The 13,406-nt window shown below is 39.2% G+C and overlaps 1 protein-coding gene across 1 annotated transcript in view; it reads left to right on the top strand.

The window, feature by feature from the left end:
* Positions 1-179: 179 nt before the first annotated feature.
* The window catches only part of dlp (glypican dally-like), a 42,996-nt gene continuing 29,769 nt past the window's right edge, over positions 180-13,406 (top strand). The window contains exon 1 of the mRNA XM_017079328.4: positions 180-937. Coding sequence (XP_016934817.3) covers positions 631-937 — 307 coding nt within the window. The 5' untranslated portion in view covers positions 180-630. The remainder of the gene's footprint in view (positions 938-13,406) is intronic.

Raw genomic sequence — 13,406 nt, 5'->3', positions numbered from 1 at the left:
ACCTGGATCAGGGCTATTGTAGGTGGCGCTTTAGTTGCAGAGTGACCGCTTTGAATATTTAAAATAATCTAATTATTGCCAACACCGAACACGGCAGTCATCGATAGCACTATCGATAAGCGACACCAGATAAGTCATCGACAATCAGCCAATTCAAATTCAAAGCAAAATGGCCAGTCAAAAATCTTTGGCCGACTCGCGAGCACGCGCTGTGCTGCTTCTTCCTGCGTTTCGCGCTTGCTTTCAGTTCGTCTTTCGTGCGGTGCGTGTGTGTGGGTGCGAGTGCGTGTGTGCAGTGCGTGTGCCGCTATTTGTTAATTGTTTATAATCCCGATTTAATAACCCAACGGCCATGTTGCACTTTAATTGCTCCTAAGCGCAAAATGCACACTGATAAACGCAAGCGACTAAAATAATAATCATAATAATGCCGGCAAACAACAAGGCGGTGTGTTAGTGTGCGGGTGTCTGAGTTTGCCGAAAGTATTTACCGCAAAAAGAACAAACACAATCGAAGCGAATCGAATTCTAATCGAAGCCAAACAACAACAAAAGCCGGCTAAATTAGCTCTCTCTCCCACGCTCTCTACTCCCCCCAAAAAAAAGAGAGTTATCAAAAGAGATATCAAAATGCAACAGCAACAACAACTTCTGCACTGCAGAAGAAAAGCAACAAATGCAACAGCAACAACAACTGCCCGCCTTGTGATATTCAGCAGTCTTCTTCTTTTACTGCTCACCACCCACTTTCCACCCACCGTTGGAGCGGACAATGGCCCCGCCCCCCAGGTGGCCGCCCTTGCCGCCCCCAATCCAGCGGGGGGCGTGGCAGGATCCTCGATCATCGATCAATTCAGTCCGAACTGCAGTGCTGTGACGCACATTTTCCAGGCGAGGGGCATCGATGCCATCGAGATCCCCCAGAAACCCAGTAACGGTAAGTGTTCTATCATCATCCAAAAGGGTATTACCTATATTATAACAAGAGAAATATAATTATAAGTATAATCTTAATACTTTACAGTAACTTTTCGACAATAGATGAAAGATAGTTTTAAATAAAATCAATAGATTCGCTATAAGGATTTTAACAAACTCTGAACTAACTTGGTAATTGATTTTTCTTTTAAGCTACTTTTTTCTTCTCTATCAAAAACTTTGTCTCGAAGAAGTTAAGATTTTTGTTGGATAATTATCTCTTATTGCCTTCTCTTATGGTTGTCAATAAAATAGTACAAATTTTAATTCGATGTGATAAGAAACGAGGTCTTTGCCTTTATCAAAGTGAAAAATTATTTCAAGTGGTGCAAGAATGACAATCAAATCAGAATAAAGAGAACGATAAGCAAAAAAATGAAATACAATTTTTCAAATATAGATGATTATAATAATATAACAATCAATAGATGTCCAACAAAACATATATCTATTAAAGAAAAAGTATGCAAATATTTTAATATATCTTAAACACCATTTCTTTAAACCCTTGAGCATATTTCATAACATTGGTAAATCGCCAGAGATAAGAAACAAGTCTGAATCACAAAGGAACAAAGAGAACTCGCTTTCAAATTGGGCGATTCCGTGATTCATTCCGCTCCTTCAACGCGTCTCGAATTCTCTCCCAGAACCCTCTTCGAACCTCCTCCCCCCTGAAGGAAATAAAATTCCAGGCAAATCAACTCGAAATGCGAATAAGCAGCAGCACAAGGTAGGCTCTAAATAAGAGAGAGTCCATCGCGGAGAGCGTGTCCATCCCAGAGATCTTGGCGCATGCGTCGCCTGCTCATCGTAGGCCCCCGTACTCCTTTCCCTTCTGAATCCATACACCTCTGCCCCTGTGGAGGAAAAGGGTTCCAGTTTCCAAGACCAGTCCAAAAGGCAGAAGCAGCCGCAACGAAAAATCTCAAGAAATTCCTTTTTGATGTACAAAAAAAGAAAATAAAACCAGAAGAGAGCATTCATACAGTATAACTTCGTTGCCATGAACTGGTTTATTAAGTTATTTCATTCAGGATTATATTTGTCTTGACCATCAATAAAAGTTTTATTATTATAGCTATTTTAGTGTTTCAATAAAATAGCAATAAAACGCTTCAGAATCGAATAAGAATCCTAGAAGATAATATATACATTTCATATTTTTCCAAGTTTTAATATAAATTTTATGGAATGAGGATAATAATGTTGAGATATGTATATACATATAAGAAACTTGTTATATTATAAAAAAATAGGTACATTCGATATTGCCAGGAAACTAAAAATTTTTGGTAACTTTTTTTTTGAAAGTACTCAAATCTCTATAGGGATTTTGAACTGTAGGACCCATTGAAAGGCTAGTGCAAGAGCAAAAATGTTGTCACACCGCTTTTACGCGATGCTCGATGGATCGGAAAGGTATGGGGCTAGGGGGACCTAGTCTCGACCTCGATCGCCTGTGGGTTTTAGTTAATTTGTATAAATCCTGAATTAATCACGCTTAATTGCAATAAGTTGTGCAGCCTTCTCGTTCTCTCTTTTTTCTTCTCTCTCTCTCTCTCTCTTTGTTTGATTTGTTGCCAGGTAAACTGTTGCAGCCTCTGCCCTTTTGCCCCCCCTGCCCTTCCTTTTGGCCCTTTACCTTTACCTGGGCCCTGCCTTTGTTTATTTTTGGTTTTCAACGTTGCCTGATTGGTTTTTTTCCCTCCTATATATGTTTTCCTTATTCTTTATCTTTTGGTCAAATGCATTGCGCGTTGCGTTTCGTTCATAATTTCATGGAAATGCCGGTGGGGGAGGGGGGCGATGAGGGGGCGGGGTGGCCAACAGGTAGAGTGGTCAGTTCTCGAGTTGCCTTTTGTGTTGTCTTTGATATTAATCAAGGTGTCATTGAAATCGTTTAAATTATGCAGTTCAGGATTTTTATTCTCTGTCGGCATTTTTTTGTGAACCTTTTAATTCCCGATCAAGTCGAAACCCTCCTTGAGACTCCCTATATGATGCACTCAAAATAATAAGTTTGTGTAATCTGTGAAATAGTCTTTAAATACGAACCACATTTGTGAATAAGCTTTGAAATCGGAATTCCAGAAAACTTTTGATTTAATAGTAATTAAAGAATTCCATTCATTATCGTTTTTTAACCAAATGCTGTATTACGCTTCAAAATTATTTGGAGTAATAATCTTTAAGTTAGAAAAACATTTTTTGAATAAGCTTTGAACTCGGAATTCCAGAAATTTTTGTATTTAATAATAATTATTGTTTCCAACTTAATGCTAAAAAACGCTTAAAAATTATTTGAAGAAATATATAACCATTTGAAAATAAGAACATAATTGCTTAATTTTTCTTAAATTTTCGACCCTTAATAGTGTTCCCTCAAAGTTAAAATTTTTTGTATTATTTGTGAATATATTATTATATCCCATTTTTTCCTGTACCCAGCTTCTTTTTCCACCTTTCGCCGTGTGAGTCATAAATTCTTATGTTGCGGCCTCTCTTCTTGTTCGCTTCTTCCCATTTCCACTCCCTTTCCATTCACCTGACCCCCGCCCCTGCCACCTTGTTCGCCTGATAAGCGCCAGCATTTAGATAAAGTTTCCGACCTGCTCTTTTCCCAGGCCTTCTCGAATTGCTTAACCGGGAACTACTTTTGCGATCGGTATTTATAGGGTTTTCTTGCTGGGGTTCCGTGGTTTTCTAGACTAGCTAACTGATGAGGCTGCGCAGCTGATAAAGCCGAACTTCCATTTCCGATAAATGATACCAAAAAAAAAACTTTGACATAAGAACATGGAGAGGAAAAGAGTTGTGGAACGCAGACTTTTTGGGGCCATCATATTGTCTTAGGGAAGTTCTGGGAATTGATACTTGTGGCATTTTCTTTACTTCATATAATAAATGATATATTTAATATAAATAAATATTAATATTTATATTTGATTTATGAAATACCTTTATTTATTCTAACAACAAATTTTCCTTGAGCATTTAAAAACACAACATATCTGAAAACCTTTAAAGATATCTTAAATATTTAAACCTAAAAGCCATTAGCATATTTGCCAAGCGGAAATTTCTTGCATACATTAATTCAAAGTGAAATTTCGATCAGTCACGTTTAAGTGTTTTGGCCAATTTCCCAGCACACTCATCTTCACACTTTAGGCGCATTCCTTTCATTGAACCATGAAAAGCAGCAAACATTGGACAACTACAACAACTGCATGACACCTTCCGTGCTGCACTAACAACTACAACAACAGCAACAAAAACAACAGCTGCCACTTAAACGCTTCATTAAAGTTGCACTTCCTGTGCCACATCAAAAAGCTGTGCGAACCCACTTTAACCCCCTTGACCATCGTCCTCGGCTCACCATCATCATCATTGGTAGGCAGGCACTTAGCTGAAATTGTTTGCACAATTTAAACAGTTCACAAAACATTAAATCGTTGAAAATAATATCAAAGAAGCGGGTAAGAGAGACTGAATGAAAAGGAAAGATAGGCTTCAGTGATCGCAGTTTGAAATACCCTTACAGATCAGTATTCGGAATCAGTATTATAACTAGTGATTTTAAGGTTTGAATGTAGTACTACATTAGACTTCCCAAATTATTTTCTAGTTTCAAGAAAATATAATATTTGGATTTAAGTTGGAACATATTTGTAGGTGTCAATTTGAATTTTTTATAAAAAACTTTAAAATTCAGTCTTTTTAGGTATAAGATACATTTTTAACATAGACTTTTCTTTACTAAAATTTGTAAATTCTAATTTAAAGTTCTTTAAATTGTAAACATCGATATTCTTGAGAAATACTGTCATAAATAAGTATACCTCTTGGATAAGGTGTTTAAATCTCTTACGATGCAACAAGTTCTCACACAGAAATGATCATCTTGCTTCCCCATACTTTGCATCTCTTTCTCTTGCGTTACTCATCCTTGTCTGCCTTTTGCCAAAAGAAATTTGCAGCGGAGCTGATTTTTGTTCGGCTGCTGTGGATGCTTTTTCCTTACACTGAAGAAAATATATTTCATTTTAGCTCTAAGAATAATGATGTATAATGTATAATTTATTATATCATTTTAATTTTTTTTTGGGTGGTTATTACACAAAAAAGACATTTCCAATAATAAGGCCATTTTAAAAGTAGAGAATTAACAGATTTAAAAAACCATCAAGAATTTTAGTTCCGTGCATGGCTGCTCCACTTTGGTTGGCGTCTCCACTGGCGGCACTGCATCCGCCGGCTGCCCCTGTCCGCCCCCTCAATCCACCCGCTCCAAGGCAACCACCGCATGACTATTAATCATTTTCCAGCAACCAAAAGTAACTGGTCCCATCTCGCTCTCTCCTTCGGTTTGCCGTCTCCCTCTCTCTTTTGGCCCTTTTTTTTTGCATTGTCGCATTCCTTGGCCGTGTAAAAAGAAGAAACGAAGCGATCGGTTTATATGGCACTATATCATCATCATCTTCATCGGCGTCGTCGGCGTGTGATCATGTGATATATACTTCTGCAATTGTTGACCATTGTATGGAGGATTGGGCTTGGGTTTCGATTGGAATGCAGATTAGATGGGACAGGGGATAAAAAAGAGTAGGAGTTTTCTGTCTGTGCTTTGTTTATAAGGTCATAGAGGGGATTAATGGATGGTGTATCCGAATAAATGATTAAATAAATCGTAAGTTTTAGGATTCAGATAGTTCCTATTAACAATTTTAGAACCTAATATTTTAGGTAATACCTATGAGGTATGATATAATAACTAACAACTTCTCAACATGATTAGCAAACATGCAAAGAGGTTAAGCATCACCGATAACCCACTAAACCAAATCACCTAACACACGGGTTAACCGAAAGTTTCCCCAGAGGCCCCACTTAAAAAACCGCGATCAAGATCGATAGCAAAGTCTTTCACGCGATCTCGCCTTTAATACGCCATAACAATTACTCAGTTCCTTGGGGCTGCTTTTACCCATCGAGGGATCATCGCTTGGCGATCTCAAAACCAGCTGGTGCTATCTGATCCATTGATCGGCACTGGCATCCCAGACATTTCGCCTACAAAGTCAACACTTGCCCAGATTTCTCGCACTAAAGATCGGAGATCTGGGCAATTTCGCGTAATTAGCTGACGATGCTGACAGAAATGGGATCTCCCAGGCAGCCGTTGTGACAACAAAAGCCGAATCGTCAGCAAATTTTCTAAGAATGAGTCCTGCGGATCGCGGATGATTCAAGTTGGATTCGAGTAAGGGATAAAATGAAAACGAAACCGGGGCAAAAGAGAACGATCGTGGCCGATCCAACGACTTAATTGCCGGCAAGTGTCGGAGGAGGATACCAAAAATAGGTAGAGAAGAGAATCCCAGACTCTTCGCCAGACTTCCCAACATTCCCAGTCATTCCCAGTCATCCCGAGCAGGTCAAACGTGGCCACTTTATGGAGCGAGATAACATTTTGCCTGTGTGGTCTCACCTCAGTTGGTGTCTCTTTCTTCTCCCTCTCTCTCTATCTCTGTCTCTGTCTCAACTCCTTAAACAAGTTCTCGGTGCATTCCGAGTCCATTTCGTGCCTTCATTCCATCGGAACAGTTGAAGCAATGACTTTCATATATGGCCAACGTTGAAATACCTTTTTCGGGAGTCCAGCCAAAGAAAGAAAGAGAGGCCTTAACAGGGCTGGACAGAGATGGGTATAGCTGGCATTTTGTTGTTAATTTATTTTTGTGGTTTCTCTGGACCAACTTTACCCCAACACCTCTGTGTAAAGATCAAGAAAATGCCTTTCAAGGATATTCCTTCGGCCAAAGATATTTCCGAAATGTGGTTACACATTCTCACGGTCCGATTTTCTTTTTGGTGGTAGGACTACCATGTAAAACCATATACCAAAAGCCATTTTAATTCAATAAATTAACATGATCAAAAATATTATAATAGGAGATACAAATGAAAGAATGTTCAATTTATTTTGTTACACATTCTCACGCTCCGATTTAGTTTTTTGGAGTAAAGATTACGCAGTAAATGGTTAAGTAATTATATAACTTAAAAGCCCAACAATTAGCCACACCCCTAAAATGGTAGCTCCGAATAACAATTACATTTAACATGTTTATTAATAAGCCAGCGGATGGATGGCGGGGCACTGGAGATGCCACAACCATTTGGCGGCTTCATTTGACCAAAAAGATAATTAAGCAGTCAACCGGCTAAGAGCCACAGATGAAGCTGTGGCCGTGTCTCCACTACCTTGTTTGGTACTTCGTTGGGAAACTCCCAGCCCCCAAAGACCCTCCCGCAAAACTCCAAACCTTTTTAACTTCACCCACTTTTGAGACTCAAGCAAATGAAGCATTAAATCGTGCAAACAAACAAGCGAAACAAACTCACAACTACAACAAAGTTATAAATGCCGACTCTAGATAATAATAGTAGGCAAAGTGCAGGAGAAGAAACGGCAGAAAAAGGAGGAGTGGCAGGGGAGTTGGGAGGAGGCGTCCGGCATTTACATAATGAGCATGTTGTGGGTTAAGACTCTTCCCTACCGGCTCTTCAGTCTAGAAATGCCAAGAAAGCAAAGTTTGCAAAAGATTTAAGTAGAATGAAGTGCGGAAAAGAGGGGAAAGTAGTGTGGGGCTAAAGCAGTGGGCGGTGCTTGAAAACTTTGTTAGGATATCTTAACTAAGAACCAGTAAAAACAAAGAGCAGACGGTAATTAAATGAGTGGAAACACTTTTCATGAGAAAATTTGTAAAAATAATATCTTGGGAAAAGGCAAACTTATTTTAAGAAGTGATTAGTTCCAGACAGAAACTTGTAAGTGGAATTTCCTGCAAGTATAACAAAGATTCTCAACATTTTAAATGGAGATATATAGGTTCGTAAAAATATTGTTATAAATCTCAAAGAAATTTTGGTATATTATTTTTACATTCATTAAAATGGCGTGCAAGGCATTTAGATACGAATCTTTATGAACATACTTAAAAGGTATATAAATAAAAGTGAAGCTCAAATAAATTGTTTAAGTAAAATTGCAGTAAATTGCTAGCTAAAGTCAACAGTTTATTGTAAGTCAAAACTTCCTAATAATAATATTTCTTTGGAATTCACATTATTTTCCACTGAATCAGATCCCCATGCACTTGGTCTAGAAAAGTAACCCTTGAATTAGTTCTGTGTGGCAAATAACTGGCCTCTCCTTTAGAGATCCCCATTACCTCATTTCGATGCACCGACTCCCTCATCAACCTCCAGTTGGTCACAGACGGTCCTTGGTTTCCCCTCAAAAACAAATTCCATGCTTCCCATGGATGGACCACAACACGGAAAAAAATACGTACCCACAAAATATGCTTGTTGAAAAAGGATTTTTCCATTGCAGCAATCCCAAAATGATCATATTTCTTTCCGTGCATTCAGTATCCAGACATCGGCGAGTGCCTTCGGTTATTTTCATTGCCTGGCGAGCATGACGAATGCCAAATTGCCGGGGCCAACGGCTCAGGAGAACCCAAAACCCGCCGGCCGCTGGGTTCGAGTTGATTTAATTGGGTCACATGAAAGATTTGTTAATTTGCGCCACCTACTTCGATGGCGCGTTTGCAGATAACACTGCCCCGGCGAATGGGTTCTACGCCGGAGAATGTCTGGCCCCTCGGAAAATCAAGATGCGAACCCAAACTTCGACTCGGCGACTGGCAGTGAGTCTGTAATTAATGCCGGTCCCTCTACGTGCGTGCCTAAAAGTTCATTAAAGAGCTACGACGGGACCGGGGTTCGAGTCCGATGAGGTCTCTTATCCGCAGGCCCAGACTTGGACCTCATCAAAGGTCGTTTCCCAGCTCTGATCTCCTTTTAGTGTTTGGCCATTACAATAAAATGCAATTGCCTGGCCGGCTTCCATTTCCTACAGTTCGTTAAGGGTTCGCCATGCAAATCTCCGCCTAACCTTGCCCATTTGTTATGCGTTGTCCTAATCTGGCAAATAATGGTATTCAATTAGTTTTGGTCCAGTTTCTGTTTATTCTCCTCGAGCTCAAGTGGAGAGATGAATGTGCTTTGTGTATGGAGGGCGGATCAACTGGATCAACTCAAGGAGTTTGTCTTTTGTACGTAGGAAGAATGCAGACTCTGTAATCTCTGCCCTCTCTTCTTGCCCAGCGACATGCCATTAAATTTGTTGACAATTTCATTATACCCCAGACCTACGGGCATAAAACACATTAAATGGTCGTAAAAAAAAATAACCACAAAAAATTCGAAAATTAATTTTTGTATATAAAATATTTTACCACGACGGGTTGGGATGTCTTCGTTCAGAGGTCATAAATTTGTGGGTTTTATTGACCAAAAGCTACCGGAAACCCGTCAGCGCCTCCTCTCTTTGTATCTCCCTGAATAAGGTGCTGTTAATAAAATGGAAACTAATTTTGACAAAGGCCAGGTAAAATTATAAAAGCAAAGCCTTAAATAAAAATCAAAACACGAATGCGTAGAAGTCGAAAACGATGAGCGATAAATTTAAGAGACAACAACCCACATGAAGATGAGTTCGATGAAGAGACTCGAGCTCAAAAATCTGGCGCTTGGCACTATAGTTTGGTTCAGAGTTGTTGTCGGTGGAACTCAAACGAGTTTTGGGCTCGTACCCCCACGCATCTCCGAAATAAATGCGGAGATTAGTTTGCTATTCCCCCTGCGGAGGAGTTTTTGCATGAGGAAGCTGTCAAATAACAATCAAGTTATAAAAGCAGATATTTTAAATGGTTATGAGATAGTCGCTACCAAGCGAAACTTGTCCTGGGCTAAGTTATGATATGGTGGGCGAGTGCCAGCTGGCAAAAAGAGTGGAAAATAAACACCTAAATTAATGAGATGTGGGAAAGTTGTAAAGCAGCTAATACAATATAACGAAATTAGGCTAATACAATTTTTTGTTCTGTTGTAATGTAAAAATAAAATAGTCTTATAGAGTAAATTCTATGACTAATCGGTATCTGTTAGTCAGACATTTCGCAGTACATATTTCCCTTTCAATTGAGTTTCTTGGCTAACCGAACAAAATAACAAAGTAGAAACTAAATCCCATAAGCAGAATGACACATAAATTACACAAACGACTACAGGCCCGTACTATTGAATTCAAAGGCAAATAAAGACATTTCCGGCATCTTTGGGAGAAAGGAGATGGCAAGCTAGGGAGTGAAAGAGAAGGGAAATTAACTATATAGAAAAGTTGCTGACAAATGGTTTACAATTACAACGCAAACAACGAAATCACCACAAGAAGAATTTGTCCTTTTCTCCTATTGATTTTGGTATTAGGCAAACTAAAGTATCAGTTGTCCTGTAACCAAGCATCTCTCTCTCTCTCTTTCTCTTTCTCTTCCGCACTCGCAGCTGTATCCCATAGATACAAATTGCATTTTTTATCAGCTATTTGTTTTGGCTGTTCTCGGTCCGCACTTGCAACATTCTGCGGCCAAGGGAAGACAGTTCATTGAAATCAAATGAAAGACCAGAAACGGAATCAGAAAAATAAAAAAGTCGGCGGGAATGGGGGAAAATCTCTTCTTTCACCTCAAAGCAAACTGAACGCGACTCGACTCGATTCTTTTTTGTAGTTTTACCGACGTCTGCTCGTGTGTCCGTATCCTGTCCGGTGTCCGTCCGCCTGTCCGTCCGTCCGCCCTCCTTCAGGTTACCTGTTTCACAGTTGAGTGGCCTTCCATAGTGTTGGACTCTTTATGGCCGGGGCCCAGAGATTCAGTCGGAGAGGCATATCTTTTGTCGGCATCATCCATCGTTGTAACTCATTTCCATTCATTTTTGCCTCGTAAATTGCGCAAAAAGGATACCAGCTCACAAAAGGATATGCTTTGCAATGTATCGCTTTAAAATACACTTGGATTATGGATTTTGAAGTGATTTGATTCGAAATGAAAATATTTAATGGCATTGGCTATCTTATCAGGAAATTATTAAAAAGTTAATGTATTTATTTTACTAAAATGATTATTGTTTATATTAGCATTTCAATATTTATTCTGTTAATATAGTTATACTTAATATATATTTTCTTTTCTAAAACATTCCCATTCAGAAAGCGGACCCATTCCATTCCACTGTAGGCCCCAAAAATCAGCTTAAATCTCTCCCAACTTGCCTTTGATTATTTTGGTAATTCCAGCAGCAAAATTGCAGTTAATAAGTGAGTTGGGGAAAAGCGTTGGAACACAACGAAACTGAATGAAAACAATTCGGAAAGGTATTTTTAAGTAAACTGCTCACGCTCACGAGGCGATCGGGAAGAAAGAGACGATATGATGCGAGAAGAGAGGTCTTGAGATCGCTGGAATTACAGTGGGGGGCTCACCCAAGTTGGCGGACTTTTCTGAGGCGTTCGAAAGGAACTCAACCTGAATTTATGTGTTTCATTAAAACCGTTATAAGACGCGTGTTTTGCAGCCATTAAGGATCGCAGAGCGAGGAGTTGAAATGTCCAGAAAGGGGTTTCCGGGGGGCAGAGACATTACAATGTAATGATGTGGCTCCTCTTGGCGGTATCTCTCAGATTTCCTTTGAGCTCTGGACATTGCTTAAATGCTGACTGTGGCCCAGTTTCACTTTGGGGTTTCAATTATCTGAGATTGTTTTTACTTTTATTGCGGCTGTTTGGGTTACAAACGTTAAGAGGAAGAGAATATTACCAACAGATTTGTTGATGAAAGTTAAAGGGAAGTTATTTTTGATAAAGGACTTTAAATGGTGTAGTTAAATTTTAATTTCTGTATTACGGAATTTTCTAAATTATATATAGATACTTTAAAATACTTATAAATACTTTCCTGGCTTTCAAAATTCCCACACAATTTGTTATTCGATTTGTGGTCTTCTTGACTTCCTCTATTAGCAGTTCCTCTTGCCCTTTGCCCATTCCCCGGAGTTTGTCGGCTTCTACAGAGACGGGAATAAGGAGTAGTTTTCCCTTTATTTTTTTGGGGTAAACATGCATGTTAATTTCACAGGGCCAAAAACCGAAGACCCCCGATTGCAGGAGGAGTAGAATTGAGAGTCAGACGGCAGCAGTCAATTGACGCTTTGTTTTATAACTTCCAAGACGTAAGACAATAAACAACGCGGAGTCCCTTGCTCACCGCAACCACTCTCCCCTCAAAAGGGTTCTCCATAGATCTCTTTTTTTCCATCTCCATCTCCTACATAATATATCTCGGTTATTTTCGGGCTGCTTAGGTAGTTTCTGCTGAGCTGAGACTTTCAGCAGGTTCACAAGGCGCCGACGACGACTGGAAACCACCAAAGGTGATGACTGCTGTAATTGTTGTTGCTGTTGTTTCTTGGTAAAAGGTGTTGTGCACACACAGATACACACCGATACGCAGACACAGGAGTGTACATTATGGCCACATGGCACTTACACGGCATTGCTGTAAAAGTAAAACGCAACTCTCTGTGGAACTCGTCTGTGCATATTTCTTTTCCTCTGAACTTGGGTTTTTGACTCTTGATGTCGAAGCCCTTCTTGGGTGAAAAGGAAAAAAAACAGACCCGGCTAGACTTTTGAAGTTTCTTAGGGGTTTTCGCTTAAAGATTGGTATCCAAGCGACTTGAAGAGCAGTCAATTGTCTGGACTAGATGGTTAGGGAACATCTCAGTTAGGTGTTAGCGAGGAAATAGTGTTTGAACTCTGGTTAATAATTTACGCAGAACTTAGTACATTTTTCAGAAAAAGCTAAGCATAAATTCTTAGTTAATTTGTTGAAAAATATGCAAAGGTATTTTTAAAGGTTTACCAATACAAATTAATTTATAATATGATCATGATCGTGATAAAGACAATATTTCTTCCGGTATAAGGTATTCCAAATCATAAAAATACATTACCAACTTCAAACTTGTTGTCAAATTTTAAGCATTTCCCATTATATCATTACTGTACTATAGAAAACCCTTGCATGATCTTCCGTACTTAAAAATAATCTGATACAATTTCAACATCTAATCTAAAATAATTTTCTTCTGCTCTCTTTACAGGTAAGTTCCCATCGTTCATCTGAACTTTTTTCCTTCGATCTCAAAACAGTTTAAGTAAGTCTACCATTTCCTGTGATCTATCAGCACAATACCCCTCCGGCCCGTTCATTAGCAAATCAAATAAAAAATTCTTTTTTGGCCTGCGGTTGAGAGACCTTCTCCTCAAACTGAGACCTTCCCCGATTTCCCTCTTCATCAGCTTCAGTTTTAAAACCTCAACGCTGGCGGCGTCTGCAAATTAATAATAATCAAGCCCAAATTACACAATGACACGCACTTGATGATGTCTCATCTTGTCTTTTCCCGACTCGCCTCTCGCAGTCTCCGTTTTTCAGTCTTTTAAAGGG

The sequence above is a fragment of the Drosophila suzukii genome, chromosome 3 (genome assembly GCF_043229965.1).
Source record: "Drosophila suzukii chromosome 3, CBGP_Dsuzu_IsoJpt1.0, whole genome shotgun sequence".
In the NCBI taxonomy this organism is placed as follows: Eukaryota; Metazoa; Arthropoda; class Insecta; order Diptera; family Drosophilidae; genus Drosophila; species Drosophila suzukii.
This window is presented reverse-complemented; position numbering and strand designations above follow the sequence as displayed.